General features: G+C 49.2%; 1 protein-coding gene across 1 annotated transcript in view; it reads left to right on the top strand.

Annotated features, from left to right (window-relative positions):
* Positions 1-1,274: 1,274 nt before the first annotated feature.
* INSR (insulin receptor) overlaps positions 1,275-22,020 on the top strand; it is a gene marked incomplete at its 5' end in the record, with an annotated part of 174,746 nt that continues 154,000 nt past the window's right edge. The window contains one exon of the mRNA XM_007957682.2: positions 1,275-1,826. Coding sequence (XP_007955873.2) covers positions 1,275-1,826 — 552 coding nt within the window. The remainder of the gene's footprint in view (positions 1,827-22,020) is intronic.

The following is a 22,020-nucleotide window of genomic DNA, read 5'->3' as shown; positions in this document are numbered from 1 at the left end:
GCTGTGTGCCAGGGACTGCTTGGGTGCCTGCCCTGTGTAACTTCATCCATTCTTCTGCATAGGTTGTAGGGGAGGAAAAGGTGTTGTGCTAGAGGTGGCATGGGGACAGAAGGGTGGAACCTTGAGGGCTGTGAGTGGGAAGTGTAAGGGTGGTGGGAGCCGTGGCAGGTGGCAGAGCCAGGGAGGACACTTTCAGGAGCGTAGACACGCAAGCCGTTTGCCCAGAGGAGATCAGGCTGGCTTGGATTCCGCACCCCATCAAGGGGAGAAGTAATTAGGCCTTGACAGCAGGCCAGGAAGGCAGGTCTGGCAGGAGCACCAGCAAGATGGGAAAATTGACAAAACAAATATATCAGGCTCTCCTTGCCCCACCTCTGATGCGAGCACCTTTACCCCCTAAATCATTCCTGGAGATCCCGTTGACGTGCTGGGAGGCTCCCCTTCCCCTTCCGCATCCGCTGCGTTACCCACTCTCCTCCGTAGCCCCTTTGTCTCAGTTGCATCATGTTTGGTGCAATTATTTTGAGGCTCCTGACAGGTACTGCCAAAGGAATCATTTCTTTGCCTTTTGAAACACCTTGCTTAAGCCTGAGACTTTTCACTGAAAGCCGTGAATCCGGGTTGGCTAAAGAATTTGCAGGGCCCGCTGCAAAATGACAATGTGGGCCTCCTGTGCATAAGAATTTCAAGACTGTGACCAAAAAAATTAGAAAGCAGTTGCCATGGAGTCCACACCGACTCCTGGTGACCTCACATGTGTCAGAATAGAACTGTGCCCCACAGGGTTTCCAGTGGCTGCGTTTCCATAAGGAGATCACCAGGCCTTTCTTTCATGGAAGGAGCCCTGGTGGCACAGTGGTTAAGCGCTCGGCTGCTAACTGACAGGTTGGTGATTTGAAATCAGCCAGCAGCTCCTAGGGAGGAAGACCTGATGATCTGCTTCCACAAAGATGACGGCCTGGCAACCCTGTGGTGCAGTTCCCCTCTGTCCTCTAGGGGCGCTGTGGGTCAGAATCGACTCCACGGCAGTGGGTGTGGTTTGGGCTTTGCGTCCCTGAAGACTGACAGCCTTGGAGACCTATGGAGCAGTTCTACTCTGTCCTCAAGGGTCACTGTGAGTTGGAATCGACTCAATGGCAGTGGGTTTTGGGGCCCTTCTGAGTGTGGGGTTGTGAGTGACTGCTTGGGTGACACGCTCATGAAGGTGGCCCTGCTGCTGAGTCCTATGCTCCACGTGTGATGTGTTGGGTCACCTGTCTTGCTCTTCCTTCCAGTGTGTCCTGGCATGGATATTCGGAACAACCTCACCCGACTGCAGGAGTTGGAGAACTGTTCTGTCATCGAAGGCCATCTGCAGATATTGTTGATGTTCAAAACAAGGCCTGAAGATTTCCGAGACCTGAGTTTCCCCAAACTTATCATGATCACTGACTACTTGCTACTCTTCCGGGTCTATGGGCTCGAGAGCCTCAAGGACCTGTTCCCCAACCTCACGGTCATCCGGGGCTCGCGCCTCTTCTTCAACTATGCGCTGGTCATCTTCGAGATGGTGCATCTGAAGGAGCTGGGCCTGTATAACCTGATGAACATCACCCGGGGGGCTGTCCGCATCGAGAAGAACAACGAGCTGTGCTACCTGGCCACCATTGACTGGTCACGCATCCTGGATTCTGTGGAGGACAATTACATCGTGCTGAACAAAGACGACAATGAGGAGTGCGGAGACATCTGCCCAGGCACCGCGAAAGGCAAGACCAACTGCCCAGCCACCGTCATCAATGGGCAGTTTGTCGAGCGGTGTTGGACCCACAGCCACTGCCAGAAAGGTATGCCTGAGATGCAGGGTTGTAAGATGTTTCCCATGCTTTGTTCTAGAAGGCTTGGCCCTTGGGTTTTGGGGCAAGAATCTGTGGCATTTGAATGAATCAAGGTAGAGTCATTCACGAGACTAGGTCTTAGCAAATATTTTCTGTAAAGGCTTAGATAGTAAATACTTCACTATTTGGGCCGTCTGATCTCTGGCAGTGACTCAACTCTGCCACTGTAGCAGGGAAGCAGCCATACACAACATGTAAACAAATGAGCCTGACTGTGTTTCAATAAATCTTTATTTACAAAAACGAGTGGTGGGCAGGACTGCACCTGTGGGTGATAACAGTTTGCCAACTTGTGTGCTAGGCAGTTGAACATTCCTCTTACTTGGGAGATGAGTATGGATGGAAGATTATGGACTTTTTTGTTTTTAAAAAAAACAAGTTTATTTCTTATCTGATATGGAAGTAAAACTGCACACAGTAGATGTTTGGAAAAAGATAGAAATGTGCAAACAAGAAAACGGTCAGTCATTATTCCACAGTTGAAATTGCTGGCAGTGGTTTGTTGAAGGTACTTCTTTCTAGTGGGTGTTTGATGTGATGGTTGTGTTTTAATTTACTTAATCGTCTCTGTTGTTGGCTGTCTAGATTATTTCTCATTTTCATGAGGAGAGGGATGAACCTTTTGGGACCTCAGCTTTCTCTGGCATTTTTTCTTCGGACCTGCTTTCTAGAAGCAAAATTTCTGGGTCAAAGGCACTGGATTCTGGTTGCCAGTGACTTTCCGGAAAAATTGTACCAGGGGATGCTACTAGCCTTGGATGAGTGCGAACGCCTTGGCCAGCTTTGCAATCCTTCCTTAATTTGCCAGGGATGGGAGGGGCTGCCGTGTCCTGGCCATTTCTATTTGCATTATTTGATTACTAATGGTGTTGAACCTTTGGAGGGGGAAAAATGTTTATCTGTCATTGGGTTTTCTCTTCCTGTTCTTATCCTTTGTCCATTCATTTATGTATTTTTTTTTTTTTTTAACACCTTAGTGGTTTTGGAAAACTAATCTGTGGGTGGTTTTTGTCCCTGTAAATTTTGTCATTTTGTTTTGAGACATTTTGTTAAGGGGTGCCAGTGCTCTGGGGGTCTTTGCCAGAAGAGCTTAGCATGTTTATGGGGTTCAGAGCTGATCTTTTGCACATCCCTTCTGTAGCTTTAAGGAGCTCTGGTGGCTCTGTGGTTAAAGCATTGGGCTGCTAACGAAAAGGTCAGCAGTTCATACCTACCAATGGAGAAAGATGAGGCGGTCTGCTTCTATAAAGATTTATAGGCTTGGAAACCCTGTGGGACAGTTTTGTTCTGTCCACTAGGGGCACTGTGAGTCAGATTCAGCTCAGTGGCAGTGGGTTTGGTTGGGTCTGTTACTTACAGGTCACTGGATAACACAAAAGGTTTGCATGTGACTGTTTGCCTACAGGCTGGTGGTTGAACCCACCCAGTGGCGCTGTGGAAGAAAGGCTTGGCAGTCTGCTTCCATAAAGATTGTAGCCAAGAAAACCCTAAGGAGGTGTTCTACTCTGTAGCACGTGGGGTTGCAGTGAGTCAGAATGAACTTCACAGCAACACGTTTGGGTTTGGTTTCTGTTCCTTTATGCTTAGATAGCCCCCTCTGTGCACCACACGTTTTCCTAGTTTTCGACTTGAGTATTAATCATTAAAATAAATAAATAAATAAACCCATCCTGGCCATTTGGGATCTGTTTGTTTGCATACTTTGAAGGGGGTGTGCATTCTTCCCTAAATAACGAGTTGGGGTTCCAGCAGCATGCATTGCAGAAATCTACACCCCTTTATCATTGATTTGGGGTTTGTACCAGTGTTGTACTATCCTAATCATTGTAGCTTTACATGTGTTTTTTTTTTTTTAATTTTTATTGTGGTGAAAATATGGACAACAAAAAATTCTGTAATCCAACAATTTGTACGTGTATATTTCAGTGACATCGATTCCATTACATTCTTTATGTTTTCCAAAGTCTTCCACCACCATGTGTAGCTTTATAGTGTTTTGACCTTCAGGAAGGTAGCTCCCTGCAGAAAGGGCATGAAGGCACCATCTCCTGACCTCCTCTAACTTCACAAGAGGAAGACAGAATCACCATCAGCAGCCCGAGGCTGATTCCTACGAGACCAGACATGCCGCTGCCCTCCAGCCTTTTTACCAACTTTGACACCAACCGTCCCTCCCACGGTACTCACTGTTCTCTGCTGGGTTTGATAATTCATTGCAGTGGCCACACAGAACTCATAGACAATGCTCACGACTATGGGGTTTATCAGGGAAGTAAGAGGCTACAATTCAGGTTCAGGAAAGTGCTCAGGATACAGTTCTTCGATCAGGACAGTCTCCCCTCTGCTGTGCCCTCAGACACGCCTCTCTGGCCCTTGGCCTCTCGGCCTGGCCTCTGCCCTGCTCGGGCAAGTGTTACAAGCTCTTTTAGCTCTGCCAGTAGGTACACGTAGGTGCACCCGACTTCGTCAGCCAGCCTCCTGCCCAAGGGCACACAGCTTTGTTGCTCTGTGGGCCAAGTAAGCCCGCTGCTTTGTCTCGTGCCTTTTGGTTCCACTGGGACCCTTTCTGTGCCCGGGCAGCTCTCTCTGCTGGGGTGTCTCTGCAGGGAGGTCCAGTGCAGGAATCTTGCCCCCAGCTCTTCTATCCCTCTCTCTCTCTCTAGGAAGGCTCATTGTAAGCTTGGCAGAATGACAAAACTAACCAATCCTGACATCAGAGTTCTACACAGCTTATGTGCATGGTCGCACCCAGTAATCCGGTGGGAGTTACAAAGACTGTGGCTAGAAAAGCCATACCAAGTAATTCACTGCCCCACACTCCCACACACGCCTTGTTACTTACTATTCCATTCACACATTGTGATATTTTTTTTCTGGGAAGAATTAGTGAACAGGATGGAGGTGGGTGTTTTAAGGGTCATATCACAAAAGATATGGGAGGGGAGGGAGGAGGATCTTTTCACCTGAGCTCAAAGCTACCAGGAAGCCACAGAGGTTGAGTCAGGAGCGGACTCTTTGGGAGGCTGGACGGCGAGAAGCAGGTGGCGAGCGTGTTGAGGAGTGGCGTAGATGACATGGCTCTTCTGAGAGATGGGGAAGGGAAGGGAAAGAGATGTGGTAGTTTGTGACAATGGCATTTCTAGGGAGGGCACAATGATTATTACATGGTGGAAAAGTCTTGAGAATGCTGGCACGTCGAGGACAGAGAGAAGCGCAACCATGAATGGCTGAGAAAGAGGATCATGGTTGGGGCAAGGTGTTGGCAGGAGAGAGACCACCCATGGGTGTGGAGTTTTGTAGAAGATCGGAGAGACTCCTGAGGTGGGGGTTGGGTGTGTGTGAATAAGCAGGGTCAGGTGACACATTAGATGAATTTAGAGATGGAGATTGGCCATTCACTGATGGTAAGAGAGAAGAGGTTGTATAGCACCTACTATGTGAGAGGGTGTACAGCTATAAGGGGGAGTACTGTTTCCTTATTTTAGAGATCAGAGAGGCTAATTAACTTGCCCAAGGCCACACAGCAAATAAGAAAGCTGAGGTTTGTACCAAGTCTGAGACATTAAAACATGTATGTGCTATGAAACCCTCGGTGAGATGCCACTGGACACCACTGTGGTGGTTGGTAGTGGTAGTTGTCATTGAGTCAGTTCCGACTCCTGGTGACCCCCACACAGAACAGAACAAAATGTCACTTGGTGCTGTGTCATCTTCACGATCATTGGGTGTGCATGCCCTCAGGTCCATCATTGTGGTCATTGTGAGGACCTTCTGACTGAGCTCTGTATCAGACAACGATCTATTGTGATTTGTAGAGTTTTCCTTGGCTAATTTTTGGAAGTAGAATGCCAGGCCTTTCTTCCTAGTCTGTCTGGCTCGGAACCTGTGCTAAAACCTATCAGACCCACTAGGACGGCTGTTATCAGAAAAACAGAAAATAAGTAACACCTGTTGGCGAGGATGTGGAGAAATTGGAACCTCCACACATCGCTGATGGGAATGTAACATGGCGTAGCCACTTTGGGAAACGATTTGGCAGTTCCCCAAAAACTTAGACATAGAATTACTCTGTGATCCAGCAGTTCCACCCCTGGCTGCCTGCCCCAAAGGATGGAAATCAGGGACTCAAACAGATCCTTGTACACCCATGTTCACTGCAGCCCTACTTCTTCACGACACCTGGAAGGTGAAAATAACCCAGGTGTGTGTCAACAGATGAATGGCTGAACGCAGTGTGGCCTATCTGGACAGAAGAACACGAGTCAGCCCTAAAGGGGAGGCAGTCCTGATGAACAGCACCACAACAGGGATAAACCTTGGAAACGTGCCGAGTGAAAAGCCAGCCAGAAAAACATAAATAGTGTATGACCCCATGGGTAGGAGTTGTCTAGAACAGGCAGCCGCATAGAGCCCAGAGTGGATCCGTCCTTCCCAGGGCTGGGGGAGAGGGGGAGCAGGCACTATTGCTTAAGGGCTCTGGTGTCTGTTTGGGGTGTTGAAAAACTTCTAGAAATTGTGGCAATGGCTCTTGCACAACATGGGATGTAATTAATGTCACTGAACTGTGCACTTGGAAACTGTTAAAATGGCCAAGTTTTTGCCATATGATTTTGCCCCCAGCTTTTAAACATGTACTCTTTCAGGGTGTCCCCTCTATTTGGAAATGGGGGACATGCTTCTAGCTAGGGGGGCCAGGGGAAACAGGAAGTTTTTTTTTTTTTTTTTTAAGCCCAACGCCGAGTTCTCTCAGTTGAGTTGCTTGTTGGAAATGGGTCTTGAGACATAATTGGATACATTCCTTGGTGGATTCGTTTCTGTGTCCACTTTTGTCAAAATAAACAGAAGGGCATGGCCCGCCGTGGAGTCTGCTGCCCCGTCTGTCCCAGATGCTTTGAGCCGGCTTTATCTTTGGCTCTTGAGAAGCGCTTGTTTTTCCAGGGCTGGGAGTTGCGTCATGGGACGAGGATGGTGGGGGAGGGGCGGCCGCAGGCGCACTCCCGCTGACACCTGCTGGGGTACCAGGCGTTGGGCTTAGCTGTTTCTGGGTCATTGTCCACGGTGGGATGACTCAGGTGAGGCCCATATGTCTTGGCCACAGGTGTCAGGAAGTGATTGTCATTTCTGTTGAGGAAAACTGGGCTCCGGCGTTTTGAAGGCTGAAGTTCACCTCATGGCTGTGGTTTTTTGGAAGGCTTATCGAGTGGTGATGGTCCCTGGCTGGCACAGATGGTTTGTGTTTGGCTGCTAGCTGCAAGGTTGGCAGTTCGAACCCACCCAGTGTCACTGCAGAAGACAGGCTTGGAGGGCTGCTTCCATAAAGAGGACACCAAGAAAACCTCGTGAGAACACTTCTGCCCTGTCACGTGGGGACTTGCTGGGACTCGGAACTGACTTGACAGCAGTGGGTTTTGGTACTGAATGTCGCATGGGAGTTTTGAACCCAAAACCGACCAAAATGAGCCCTTAGTGGGTACTCCTCTGTCTCAGGTGACAAAACAGTCTTGTGAAAGCTATCTGTCAACTGTTCTGTTGGTGATCACTGCCGCCAGGCAGCAACCCCACACATCACAGAGCAGGGTGCCTGCCAGCCCGCACCATCCTCGTGGCTGGTTGCGACTCAGGCTGTTCCGATGCATAGAATTTTCGGTGGTTCATTTGCAGGAGTCGATCACCAGCCAGGCCTTTCTTCCCACTCTCTTACTCTGGGAGCTCTACTGACACCCGTTCGGTATCCTAGCAACATGCAGGCCGCCACAGACGGAGGAGCGGTGGCTGTCTGTGAGGGGCACTGGCAGGGAATTGAACCCTGGTCACCCACATGGAAGGCACGAATCCTACCACCAAGCCACCACTGCCCCTGGGTAACTCCACCACTCCCCTGTCATCCTTTCGAAGTCTTCCTCGAGCCTCCATGGCAATTTCCTTTTCCTTGAACACTGGTCAGCTTCTGGAAGCATCTGGGGACTGGCCGTCATTTGGAGCGAAGGTGTTGGGCTGTGCTGTGGACCCAGTTAAAGCATTCTTTACAGTGTGCACCCCCTTCTTCTATCTGTTCCCAAGACAGTGATGATTTTGGCAGGGACGGCAAAGGCAGGTTCTCATGGTTAGGCATTTAAAAGCCACTTGGGAGCTCTGGTAGCGTAGTGCCTAAGGCATTTGACTGCTAACCAGAAGGCTGGTGGTTCAAACCCACCAGCCACTCCTTGAAAGGAAGACTGGGCAATGTGCTTCCCTAGAGATAGCACCTCAGAAACCCAAGGAGGGGTCGCTATGAAGAGGATTCGACTCAATGGCAGTGAGTTTGTTTGTTTTGTTTTGTTTTTTTTTGTGGGGACTGACGGGGCCCTGGTGGCACAATGGTTAAGCATTCCACTGCCAGCTGAAAGGTCAGTGGTTTGCTCCAACCAGCCACTCTGGCAGAAAGATGTGGCAGTCTGCTTCCATAAAGATTATAGCTTTGGAAACCTTATGAGATAGTTCTAGTCTGTCCTCTAAGGTCCCGACAAGTCGGAGTCAACTTGACAGCACCCACCAGCAGTGCTGCTTGGGAGTCCCTAGGGGTCCAGATGGTTGATGTGCTTGGCTGCCAATCAGAAGGTTGGAGGTTAGATTCCACCCAGACGTGCCTTAGAAGGAAGGCCTGGCCGTCTACTTCTGATAAACCAGCCCCTGAAAACATACGGGCTGCAGTTCTATTCTGATGCACGTGGGGTCCCCAGAAGTCAGAGTCGATCTGATGGATGGGTTTGCTTTTGGTTTGGCTGCTTGTTGCCTGAGAGACCTGTCTCTAGCATGTGGCACAATGGTTTGAGGGAAGGTGCCAGAAAAGGCACACTGCAAGGAGCCTGAGCAGGCCACGCGGGGACAACTGGTAGAGAAGCCAGGTCACTCAGCATGTTCATTGAGACCCTGCTATGTGCCAGAGGAGCCTGGTGGCTCAGTGGTTAAGTGCTTGGCTACTAAGAGAAAGGTCAGCAGTTCGAACTCACTCAGTGGCTCGGCAGGACAAAGACCTGGCCATCTGCTCGTGCAAGGATTACAGCCTTGGCAACCCTGGAGCAATTCTGCTCGGTCCTATAGCATTACTATGTTGTTGTTGTTGTTATGTAGTTAGGTGCCGTGGAGTCATTTCCGATCCATAGCGACCCCGTGCACAGCAGAATGAAACACCATCCAATCCTGTGCCAGCTCCATGATCCTTGCTGTACTTGAGCCCATTGTCGCAGCCACCATGTCAATCCATCTCGTCGAAGGCTTTCCCCTCGTTCGTCAACCCTCCACCTTACCAAGCATGACATCCTTCTCCAGGGAATGGAATAAGGAAAACCTTATGAATAGCAGGGTTACTATGAGTTGGAATCAGTTCGATGACACACAACAACAGCTACTAGATGCCAGGGACTGGGGTGCTGAGGGCAACAGGAGAGACCAGGCCCTGCTTCCCGGAGCCCACCGTCTAGTGGCATGCAGACTTTGAATCCATGACTGAGTACACTGGGGGATGGGTGACAGCAAGATCCCCTGGGAGGGGACTAGTCTTCAGGTCAGGGAACAAACATCTTCCCCAAAGAATTGGGATGTCAGTAAGGCCCAAAGGTCAACCTATTTCTACGTGCGTATGAGAATTGTTAAGAGTCAGGCAGAATTGGATCGGATCCCTGGTTTGCCTTCTCCTGGCCGTGAGCTGGGAGAAGCCTCAGCTTTCTGATCTGAAAAATGACTCTCAGCCGGGCACTTCAGAGGTGTGATTTGGGGCTTAAAGGAGACTGTAGAAGGGATGGTCTCAGACCAGTGCCTGGCGCTCTGTGAGTTGTCTGGGAGCATGAGTGGTGGGAATAATGAGGCTCATACTAAGTGCTAATAAAGGAGCTCCAATGGCACAGTGCCTAAGGCATCCGACTGCTAATCAGAAGGTTGGCGGTTCAAACCCACTAGCCACTCCACGGCAGGAAGATAAAGCAATCTACTTCCGTGAAGATTTACTACCTTGGAAACCCAATATGGGTCGCTATGAGTTAGAGTTAGCTTGATGGCAGTGGGTTTGGCTTTTGTGTTTTAGTAAGCGCCATGCTCTGCACCCCCACCCCCCACCCCCGTTTCTGGGCATCAGAACCTTAGACTTGGGCAAGAGAGGAAAGCCCACTGTGTGACCCACGGATGAGAGGGGTGTGTGCCGCACGTGCAGCTAGGAGGGAAGACCACCCTGCTTAGCCAATCCTACCATTTCTGATGCTTTGGGAACCCTTGGCTCTGGGGTTTTAGGGGGGACCAGAAGCTGCAGGGTTTGCCTGAGCAGCTGCTCTAGCCAAAGCCACTGACATTTTTTTTTTTTTTTTTTTTGTGTGTGTGTGTGTGGGGACCATTCCAGCTGCTCACTGCCAGTCAGATGTTGAGTGGGGCCAAGTGCATGCTGGGTGCCAGGGGAAGTCGGTCACTGAGGTCACATATGAGCTTTGGCGAGAGAGAGCTGGTGGGGGGTGGGGCACAGAAGGGAACACCTCTCCTCCCTGGGTTTGAATTTACCTCCAGTCATGAATCGAATCCCAGTGGTGATGACGGTTAACATGCTTAGCTGCTAACTGGAAGGTGGGAGGTTCAACTTCACCCAAAGGCCCCTCAGAAGAAAAGCCTGGCATTCTGCATCCCCAAAGTCAGCCATTGAAAACTCCATGGAGCACAGTTCTTGTCGAGCACACATGGGGTCACCATGAGTGAGTCAGCTCTCTGGCATCTGCTTTGGCTTTTGGTGTGCACTGAATTGTCCCCCAGAAGCTACATTGAAGTCCTCGTTCCCAGTAGCTGTGAGCATGACCTCATGTGGAAACATGGTCTTTGAAGCTGTTACTGGTTCCATTAGTTTGAGGTCACCAAAGTAGGCAGGGTCCTAATCCAGTCAGAGTAGAGTCCTTATGAAAGGGAAGAGACACAGAGAGACACAGGGAAGATGGCTGTAGGACGAGGCAGAGATCAGAGTGGTCTCCCAGTCAAGGAACGCCAAGCGCCGGCTGTCACCATAAGCAGAGTTATGGAGTTGAGCCTCTCTGAGAGCTCTCAGAAGGAGGCAGCCTGGCCACACATCCTGACTGCAGACTCCCAGCCTCCAGAACCCAGAGAGGATACATTGCGGTTCCTATAGGGCCCCAGTTGGCTATATTTTGTTACAGCAGCCCTAGGAAAGGAATACCTCACGCCTCCACATCACAGTCGATACTCTGTTTACAACAGACTGCCGCCCAAAGAGCAGGCAGTCAAATTCCCTAAACATTTATAGCCTTGGAAACCCTCTGGGGCAGCTCTACTCTGCCCTCTGGGGGCGCTATGAGTCTGCATCTACTCAAGGCAGTGGGTTTGCTTTGAGCTTTGCTTCCATAAAGATGACAGCCTTGGAAATCCCGAGGGGCAGCTTGACTATGCTCTCTAGGGTCGCTAGGACTCAAAATCGACTTGATGGCAACTGGCCAGTCACTCTGTAAGGGTTTGCTTTTAGGCAGAAGTTTTAACCTCATGTTGCCACTCCCCCTCCCAGATTTTAAACTTTGCCTTAAGAGTTTAGTAATTGTAAGAGACCATAATTTGGGGTCCCTGTGTGGCATAAGCAGTTCATGCTCGATTACAAAGTGGTGGTGGTTTGAACCCACCCAGGGGCGCCGTGGAAGAAAGGCTTGGTTATCTGCTTCCGTGAAGAGTACAGCCAAGAAGCAAAAACCCAACCCAACGCTATGGAGCAGTTCTACTGTGTAACCCGTGGGGTTGCCCTGAGTCAGAGTCACCTCGATGACGACAGTACCTGGTCCCCGTGTGGATGTTCATTTCATGCCGGTGCTGCTCTGTGGTTTCCCTTACCGTCATTTATTCGACCTCTCAGCCATGCCTTCTTACAGATGAGGCCGCTCAGGCCCTGAGAGGGTGGGCAACTTGCTTTCGCAGGGAAGTGGGAGAGACGGCGTTTGACCCTGGGTACTCCAGCTTCCCCTCCCCACCCTCCCCGGAGAGAGATGATAAATTGCCTTTGGAGACCATTCCAGGTGATGCCGGATTGGAGAATATGACTTGTAACCATTGCATCTTTCTGTGCTCATTGTGCAGAATTTGTAAAGTGCAGAAAGTTGTAAGAACAAGAAACCAGATGGGGGGGGGGTGAGGTATTCCCAAGCATTCGCCCCTGCCATCGTTCCGCCTGCCCCTTGTATGGTCCTTCTCATCCCGTTTTACGTTAGCTGCATCCTCTGTCAGACTGAGCTCCCTTGAAGGTGGGGTAGAGGTATGTGTTTGTCCCTCAGCACCTGCCACTGTGCGAGGCCCACATCAGATCAGGAATCACAGCGATGATGTCTTGGTCATTCCTTCCTGAGCTCTTACTATGTGCTTGGAACAAGCACTGCCTCATAGAACCCTCGTCACTGTCTGGACCCCACTGCTCACTGCTGGAAGAGACAAAGGAGGCTCTTGCTGGCTTCCCAAATCATTGCTGTTGAGTTGATTCCAACTCCTAATGACCCAACGAAGGAGCTCTGTGGTGCAGTGCCTAAGGCATTTGACTACTAACCAGAAGGTTGGTGGTTCAAACCCACCAGCTGCTCTGCAGAAGGAAGATGGGGCGATCTACTTCTGTAAAGATTTATTGCCTCGGAAACCCAGTGGGGATCGCTGTGAATTGGAATCAACTCGATGGCAGTGAGGTTGGATTTTGGTTGTGACCCAACAGGACAGAGTAGAACTGTCCCCCATGTTTCCAAGGCTGTCATCTTTACTGAAGCAAAGCCCAAACCTGCTGTTTGAAAAGCAGACTGCCACGTCTTTCACCTGTGGAGCATCAGGTGGGTTTGAACCGTTGATCATTGGTTAGCAGCTGAGTGCTTAAGTGTGCCACCAGGACTCCTTATTCCCATTTTACAGAAGGAGAGACTGAGGCCCAGGTAGTAATGAAGAAATTTGCTGTGGGTGACCCAGCAGGGATGTGGCTTTGGCTCAGGCTCGTGTGATGGATGTAAAGCTCAACTAGGGCTCAGGTAGCGAGACTCAAGACTCATGGGTAGATCCGTCCGCTACCTATTTTGTATTTTCCTCGTCATCTATTTTTGTACAGCGTCCGAGCTTGGAGTTGTTTCACAGGTTTTTTTTTTTTTTTTTAAAGCAGTTTTACTGAGGTATGGTTCACATGGTATACAATTTACCCACTTCGAGTGTACAGTGCAACAGTGTTTCATATAGTCACAGAATCGTGCAACCATCATTAAATTTTAGAGCATTTTCATAACCCCAAAAAGAGACCCCATGCACTTTAGCTGTCACCCCGTGTCCCAACCAAGCCCTAGACCACTACTAACCTAATTTCTAGCTATAGAGTTCCCTCTTCTGGACATTTCATCAGGAGCCCTGATAGTGTAGTGGTTGAAGTATTCAGCTGCTAACCAAAAGGTTGGGGGTTCAAACCCACCAGCTGCTCCATAGGAGACAAACAAGACAGGCTGCTTCTGTAAAGATTGACAACCTTTGAAACCTTGTGGGGCAGTTCTACTCTGTCCTCTAGGGGCGCTGTGAGTCAGGAGCAACTTGATAGCAGTAGGTTTCATTTGGGCTTTGCTTCTGTAAAGATTTACAGCCTAGTAAACCCTATGGGGCAGTTCAGCTCTGGCCTGTAGGGGCATTAGGAGTCGGAATTGACTTGGTGACAGTGGGTTGGGTTGAATTGGATGTTTCATGTGAATTGCTATTGTTGTTGTTATGTGCCTTCGAGTTGGACCTGACTCATAGCGACCCCTCCTTGGGTTTCCAAGGCAGTATCACTACAGAAGTAGGTTGCCCCATCTTTCTTCTGAGGAGTGGCTGGTGGGTTTGAACTGCCAGCCTTCTGGTTAGCAGTCAAGTGCCTTAGGCACTACGCTACCAGAACTCCCTCATGTGAATGGAATCATATAATAATGTGGTCTTCTGTGTCTAGCTTTTCTCACTGTTGTAGCATGTAACGTGTATCAGTTTCCATTCCTGCTGATGGTGGAATAATATCCCATTGCGTGTATATCCCACAATTTGTTTTCTAAAACCCCAAAGCCATTGCCATCGAGTCGATGCCAACTCAGAGCAACTGTCTTAGTTCTCTAGTGCTGCTATAACAGAAATACCACAAGTGGATGGTGCTAACAAACTGAATGCTATTTTCTCACAAATTAGGAGGCAAGAAGTCCGAATTCAGAGTGCCAGCTACAGAGAAGGCTTTCTCTCTGTTAGCTGTGGGGGAGAATCCATGTCTTTTTGGAGTTTCTGCTTCTGGGCTGTCTTTGTGTGGCTTGGCTTTGCTCTGTTGCATCTCTGCTCTGTTCTCTCTTCTTTGATCTCTTGTAAGATGAAAGTGGGACTTGAGTAAGAATGTGACATGAATCACACCCCGTTTTAAGGCTGTGACTCCAGGTACGCCCACACTGCTCCTGCCTCATTAACGTATAACCGAAAACTCTAACCCACTGTCATCCAGTCGATTCCAACTCATAACAACCTCTGTTGGCTCTCCAACGCTATAAATCTTCAGGGAAGTAGACTACCTCATCTTCTTTCCACAGAGCAGCTGGTGAGTTTGAACCGCTGACCTTGTGGTTAGCAGCCAAATGCCTTACCCACTGTGCCACCAGAGCTCCTTCATTGATATGTAGAGATGATGAATTTACAGCACATCACAAAATGGAGGATAATTACATCAAATCTCGGGATGGAGAGCAACCACAAGTACTGGGATCATGGCCAAGCCAATTCTGGGAGGACATGATTCAGTCCATGATGTGGACACATGCATTAATGGACATTCTACCCTTTGGTAATTATGAATAATGCTGTTATAAACATTTGTGTGCAATTTTTGTGTGGACTTGTTTTCATTTCTTTTGGTTATATGCTGTAGCAGTCAAGTGTGTGTGTCAATTTTGCTAGGCCTGGTTGAGTGGCTGGGTAGCTGGTGGTAGTTATTCCCCATGATGAGACTGGCAATCAACTCCATGGTGGGACCTACCACAAGCAGCTGAGTAGCTGCTTTGGGTATGTGGTCTGCTTCCTGTAGATAAGAAGCAGCTTTGGGAATGGTCTGTAGCTTATGGCACGCTTGAACCCTGCATGTAGCCATGTGTTGTTCAGCCTGCCATGCTCTGTCGACTTTGGGACTTTCAAAGGACTTGAATTAATGGCCTGCCGTGTGCTTTGGTAGCATTGGGACTGTGCCATTTTATTTGTCGACCTTGGGCTTGTTAGCCTCAGCAGCCAGTAGCTATGTGAGTGAAGAGATTCCTCTAGCTTCAGTGGGCCGGGAGCAAGAGGCAAAGCTGAAGCCCAAGGTTGAAGGGCTTTCACCCAACTGTTAGATCCTGGCACTTTGAACTTGGACTTCAAGCCTCCAAAACTGTACGAGAATAAATTCCTGTTTCTTCAAGTCATCCCATTTGTGGTATATTCCTGTCAGAGTGGCACTAGGTAACCAGAACATATACCTAGGAGTAAAATTGCTGAATCAGTAACTGGTCTCTGAGTAACATACATGGTTTACGCTAAGGGAGCTCTGGTGGCGTAGTGCCTAAGGCACTTGACTGCTAACCAGAAGGCTGGTGGTTCACACCCACCAGCCACTCCTCGGAAGGAAGGTTGGGCAATCTACTTCCATAGTGATACCACCTCGGAAACCCAAGGGGGGGTCACTGTGAGTTGGATACGACTCAATGGCAGTGGGTTTGGTTTGGCTTACTAACCTAATGGTTGGTGTTTCGAAGCAACCCACTAGTGCCACGAAAGACAGGCCTAGTGATCAGCTTCTGTGAATATTATAGCCAAGACCTGTGGAGCCCAGTTCTAATCTGTAACAACACATGGATCATCATGAGAGGGAACAGACTTGACAGCAGTGGGTTTGTTTTCTTTTTAATGATACCTCTGTGTTTAATCCTTTGATCCTATGTTCTAATCCGTTCTCCACAATGGATGCACCGAATGACATTCCCACCAGCAACAGATGAAGGTTCTGCTTTTTCCACCCCCTCCCCAGGCTCTCACACTTCAAAAAGACTTTTAAAAAATCTAAAGAAGAAGAATATTTCAGGGCACATGGGAAGAATATGAAATTCACATTTCTGTGTCCATAAATAAAGTTTTATTTGTACATGGACACACTTGTTCGTTCACATACTGTCTCTAACTACTTTCTGCTACAAGGAGAGAGCCGAATAGTCACATGGAGACCATTAACTGTGAAGCCTAAGGTATTTATTCTCTGGCCCTTTGGTGAAAATCATTTGCTGACCTTGGCCTTGGTTTAGGGTCCCAGGTGGCCCAAATGGTTTGTGCTCGTCTCCTAACTGAAAGTTGGCACTTTGAACCCAGCCAGTGGCATCACGGAAGAAAGGCCTGGGGGTCTGCTTCCTTGAAGCACAGCTAGGAACCTTCTGCAGCAGATCTTTCTGTAACTCGTGAGCTGCCCTAAGTCAGAATCAATCTGACAGCAGGGGGTTTGTTTTGTTTTGGTTTGGTTTTTGTTGTGCACCTGATAAAGACGAGAAGGGAATGCTCAGGGAACACTCAGGGACAGATAGAGGCTTTTTTAAGGCGAAGTTGGAAGCGTCACAGCCTCAGCCCAACATGGCCTGGCTGGCACCAAGGGGAGAAGGCTGCAGGGTATCAGATGTCATCCTTGGCCCTCAGGAGAGCTCTGTTTGGCTCCAGAAAGGTGAGAGTGAATTAGCCATTCAAGGTAGCCTTCAGGGGATGTCACAAGGCAGGACAGCACCCCCCCACACACACTCTCTCCCCCCTTCCCCACCTCCGCCAGCCACGTGAGTCATCTGGCCCTGTGGTTCTCGGACACATTAGTAGCTAGAGCATCTGGAAATCATGATGTTCTCTAGATAACACTGCTGAGTATTGATACATTAAATGCCTTTGTGGCTACGTCACTGTCATCCATGCAGAAAATAGGATAGTCCTATGTGTGCACACGGGCATTGAATAAAACAGAAAAAGACAGTCAGATTTAGCACAGCGGTCCATTTGAGCTCTTTGTTCATGTTTGTTCCTTTTCGTTTCATCAAAGATCTTTTAAAAATTTAACCAGTTGCTGTCAGATCTGTTCTGTCTCACGGCCAGCCCATGTGTGGCAGACGAGAACTGTGCTCCACAGGATTTGAGCAGCTCAGAGTCGATTGCGAGGCCTTTCTGTCTTTGCGCAGACTTGAACCTCCAACCTTGCAGTTAGCAGCTGAGTGTGTTTGCCATTTACATCAAAAGCACCACATGGAAAAAAGTTTTGTGGTTATTTTAATTCCCGTATTATGGTGGGTAGGGAGACCAAGATGATTGGATATTTTTTAAAAATCAACTTTGGATTTTGGAGATGGTGGGATTTGGGATCACAGGGAAGTAGGGATCTAGGTAGCAGGTCTCTGAGCAGCTTACCCCCCGCCCCATGGGAGAGGCTAAGTGGCCATTAGAGATCCTTCTAGATTGCAGTGCCTAATAAGATGTATTTTGGGTGCCTGGATGCCACAAACTGTTTGGGCTTGTTTACTCACCTAAGGAAGAACAAGGCTCCAGGAATTGAGGGAATACCCATTGAGATGTTTCAACAAATGGATGCCCCACTGTAGGCACTCACCGGTTATGCCAAGAGGTTTGGAGGACAGCTACCTGGCCAACTGACTGGAAGAGATCCATATTTGTATCCATTCCAAAGAAAGGTGATCCCACAGAATGTGGAAATGATTGAACAATATCATAATTATCGCATGCAAGTGAGATCTTACTGAAGATAATTCAAAAACAGTTGCAGTAGTATATGGACAGAGAACTTGCAGAGGTGCAAGGTGGATTCAGAAGAGGATGTGGAACAAGGTATATCGTAGCTGTTTTCAGATGGATCTTGGCTCAAGGCAGGGAATACCAGAAAGATGTTTACTTGTGTTTTATTGACTATGCAAAGGCATTTGATTGTGTGGATCATGACAAATTATGGATAACATTGAGAAGAATGGGAATTCCCGAGCACTTGATTGTACTCATGAGGAATCTGTACATAGACCAGGAGGCTGTCGTTGGAACAGAACAAGGGGACACTGCATGGTTTCAAATCAAGAAGGGAGTGCATCAGGGTTGTATCCTTTCCCCACACTTATTCAATCTGTGTGCTGAGCAGATAATCCGAGAAGCTGGACTATCTGAAGAAGAATGTGGCATCAGGATTGGAGGAAGAATCATCAACAACCTGTGATACACTGACAACACAACTTTGCTTGCTGAAAGTGAAGATGACTTGAAGCATTTACTGATGAAGATTGAAGAATACAGTCTGCAGTATGGATTACATCTCAATATATAAAGAAAACAAAAATCCTCACAACTGGACCTGTGAACAGCATCATGATAAATGGAGAAAAGATTGAAGTTGTCAAAGACTTCACATTGCTTAGTTCTAAAATCGATGCCAAAGGAAGCAGCAGTCAGGACATTAGATGACATGTAGCACTGGGCAAGTGGGCTGCAAGGGACTTCTTTCAAGTCCTGAGGAGCAAAGATGTCTCCTTGAGGACTAAGGTGCGCCTGACACAAGCCATGATATTTTCAATCACCTTGGATGCATGTGAGAGCTGGACAATGAATAAGGAAGACTGAAGAAGAGTTGATGCTTTTGAGAGTGGTGCTGGAGAAGAATGCTGAAAGTACCGTGGGCTGCTAAAAGAACTAACAGATCTGTCCTGGAGGAAGTGCAGCCAGAATGCTCCTTGGAAGTGAGAATGGCCAGACTTCGTCTCACCTGCTTTGGTCGTGTTGTCAGGAGGGTCCCTTCCCTGGAGAAGGATGTCATGCTTGATAAGGTGGAGGGTTGGTGAAAGAGGGGAAGGCTCTCAACAAGATGGATTGACACAGTGGCTGGGACGGTGGGCTCAAGTACAGCAAGGATCATGGAGCTGGTGCGGGACTGGGTGGTGTTTTGTTCTGCTGTGCATGGGGTCTCTGTGCGTCGGATACTACTTGACAGCACCTAACAACAATAACAACAACAACAGCAAGAGGCACCTCAGAAGAAAGGCCTGGTAATCTTTTCTTTCTGGTAATCTCTCTGCTTTTGTAAAGATTACAATCAAACAAACTACTGTGTAACCCATGGTGTGGCCTTGAGTCAGAATCGACTTGATAGCAGGGGGTTTGGTTTCTTTGATTTTGGCTTGGATGGTAAGAGAGGCTCAGAAGGTGAGTTACAGGGAAGGGTGTTCTGGGGGCTGGAATGGCAAAGGCAAAAGCTCAGAGGCCTTTTGTGAGAGAGACTAAGGGGGTTGCTTTATTGCTACAGAGAGGAAGGAAGGTCTCCAGCCAGCACGTCACTGTCATGCACCCAGAAAGCCAGGTATTTTCTTTTTGGTGCCATCGAAGGCTGGTGAAGCTTACACTGGGGCTGTGTTAGGAGGCAGTCCTTGGGCAGTGTAACGGTTAATGTGCTTACTGTGAACCAAAAGGTTGGCAGTTCAAGCCTACCCTGAGGTGCCTTGGGAGGAAGGCCTGGCAATCTGTGTCCAAAATCTCGGCCATTGACAACCCTACAGGACACGGTCTCACTCTGACACACTCAAGGGCACCATGAGGTGGAGTTGACTCCATGGGAATGGAGTTTTCCCATAGAGAAATAAATGGGTGCCGGCCTTTTGGGGAAGAGGTGCAGTGGAGTCAGAGCCACAGTTGTGGAAGTGGTTTCTGGCTGGCTGTCGGGAAGAAATGCCCAGTAACTGGTTGGACGGGTTTTTCATTTCTCACTGCCACTTGATGGAATTCATTGACCAGTTATGTCCCATCGTGTCACCAGACCCTTTGTCAGAATTAAGATCTGTTCTTGGTGATTGAACATCTGAAATGCCTGGAGGTCCCTGAGCTCAGTGGGGTGGGCTCGGGGTGGGCAGGGGCCCAGGCGGCCATCGCCCCTCTCCACCTCCTGCTGATGGAAGCTGCCTTCCCAAAGGGAAGATGTGAGCTATGCTGGAGCTCCCCTCCCCTCCGGCCCTCTCCCTTCTTCTTCCCCCCTTCCTCTTCCGTCTACATTTCCTCTTCTCTCCCCCCTCTGCCATCCCCTCTTCTCCCTGCTCTCCCCTCCTCCCCCTGCCCTTCCCTCCTCCCTGTACCTTCCTCTCCTCCCCTCAGCCCTGCTCTCCTCCCCCCTGACCTCCCCACCTCCCCCCTACCATTACCTCCTCCCCATTCTCTCCCGTACTCCCCCTGCCCCCTTCCTCCCCTGCCCTCTCCTCCTCTCCCCTTTCCACCTCCTCTCCCCTCTCCACTTCCTCTTCTCTCCTCTCCTTTTCTCCCCTCCCCTCCCCTCCACTCCTCTCCCCTGCCCCCCACCCTCCTGCTGCCCTCCTCCCCCTATCTCCCTCTTTTCCTCCCCTGTCCCTCTCTCCTTCTCTCCGTCCCCTCCATCTACCTCCTCTCCCCCACCTCTCCCTCTCCCCCCCCCCCCCTCTCCCCCTCCTCTCCCCCTCCTCTCCCCCTCCTCTCCCCCCTCCTTCCCTCCCCTCCTTCCCTTCCCTTCTCCCCTGTCTACTCTCCTTTCTTCTCAGGCCTAGTGTCTGGGCAAGCTCGGGCCAAATTTTGGCTAGCGCTGTGAGATAAATGCTGTCGAGAATGGGAAAAAAGGGAAGGAATCACTCTCCCTTGCTCCCCTGTCCCACTCGGAGTGCCCCAGGGGCAGTAGCCCCTTGGCTCCTTCCCCCTTCCAGTTTGGGAAGTGGCTGTGGACACCCAAACCCCAGGGCGCAGGAGGGCTGGATGGAGGCCCTGTCAGGGAAGGCCCCAGGGTTGCCACGTGCCTGGAGGGTTTGGGTGGAGGGTCGCCTGGGCTTTTATTGCAGTGTTTCTTTGCGTCATCATCAGGGAAGGGTTTGGCACTTTAGTGACTCTCCAGCTCCTTGGCGGCTGTCCAGAGGGGGAGGTTTTGCCTCCAGTGTTCCCAAGTGCTTGCCTTTAGAGGAGAACGCCCCCATTGGAGATCTGATAAGGAGAGGGTCAGGGCTGGCACCCCGTCATGTTGACACAGGCGTGGGAGGCACCAACATTCCTTACTGACCACCTGTGGCCAACGGAACCCTGGCACGGGCCACCTTATTGGTGGTGACAAGGTGAAGGGCTTTCACATTTGCAAAGAAATTGGATATCGTAGCAGGGGATACACAAAGCAAGGCAGGTTTGATCCGAAATGGTCACGGTTTGTTTTTTTTTCCTTAAGGAAATTTTTTTTTCATTGTGATAAAGTACACATAACGTAATATTTACCATTAGTGACATTTAGTACTTTCACAGTGTTACACAACCATCACCAGCATCTAGTTGGAACATTCTCATCACCCCAGAAGGAAACCCTGGACCCACTAAGCAGTCCGCCTCCATTCCTCCCGCCCCAAGCCTCCGGGAACTTCTAATCCCCTTTCTGTCTCCATGGCTGTGACACTTCATGTGTAGGTCCCTGTGCAACGCAAAGAGTTTGTGTTCGACTGCCGAGCTAAAGGTTGGTGGTTCGAATTCACCCAGTGACGCTGCGTAAGAAGGGCCTGGTGATCGGCTTCTGAGAGTGCAGCCGAGAAGACATTACTGAGCACAGCTCTACTTTGTGACAGTTGGGATCGCTGTGAGTCATACTTGACTGATGGCAACAGGCTTGGCTATTCTTTTGGTTTGGACATTTCATGTAAATGGAATCAGACAATATGTGGTCTTTTGTGTTTGACTTCTTTCAAGGTTCATCCATGATGTAACAGGTATCAAAACTCCAGTTCATTTTATGGCTGCGTAATGTCCATCCTATGGATAGACTTCATATTGTTTATTCATTCATCCTTCAATAGAGCAGTCATCTCTCACTCTTGTGAATAGTGTTTCTGTGAACATTTGTGTACAAGTTTTTGTTTTAGTACTTGTTTTAAAATCTTTTGGATTTATAAACCTACAAATGGAATCACTGAGTAATTCTGCTCCATCCTATAGGGTTACTCTGAATTGGAATAAACTTGACAGCACGACTGCCACTATCTCCACCTCCACCTCCACCACCATCACCACCACCTCTATCACCACCACCACCACCACCACCTCCACCTCCACCACCACCACCTCCACCACCACCACCACCACCACCACC

The sequence above is a fragment of the Orycteropus afer genome, unplaced genomic scaffold, assembly GCF_000298275.1.
Source record: "Orycteropus afer afer isolate SDZICR_OR568_19922 unplaced genomic scaffold, OryAfe1.0 scaffold00774, whole genome shotgun sequence".
Taxonomy (NCBI): domain Eukaryota; kingdom Metazoa; phylum Chordata; class Mammalia; order Tubulidentata; family Orycteropodidae; genus Orycteropus; species Orycteropus afer.
The sequence above is the reverse complement of the archived record's forward strand: the minus strand, read 5'-3'. Positions and strand labels throughout refer to the sequence as shown.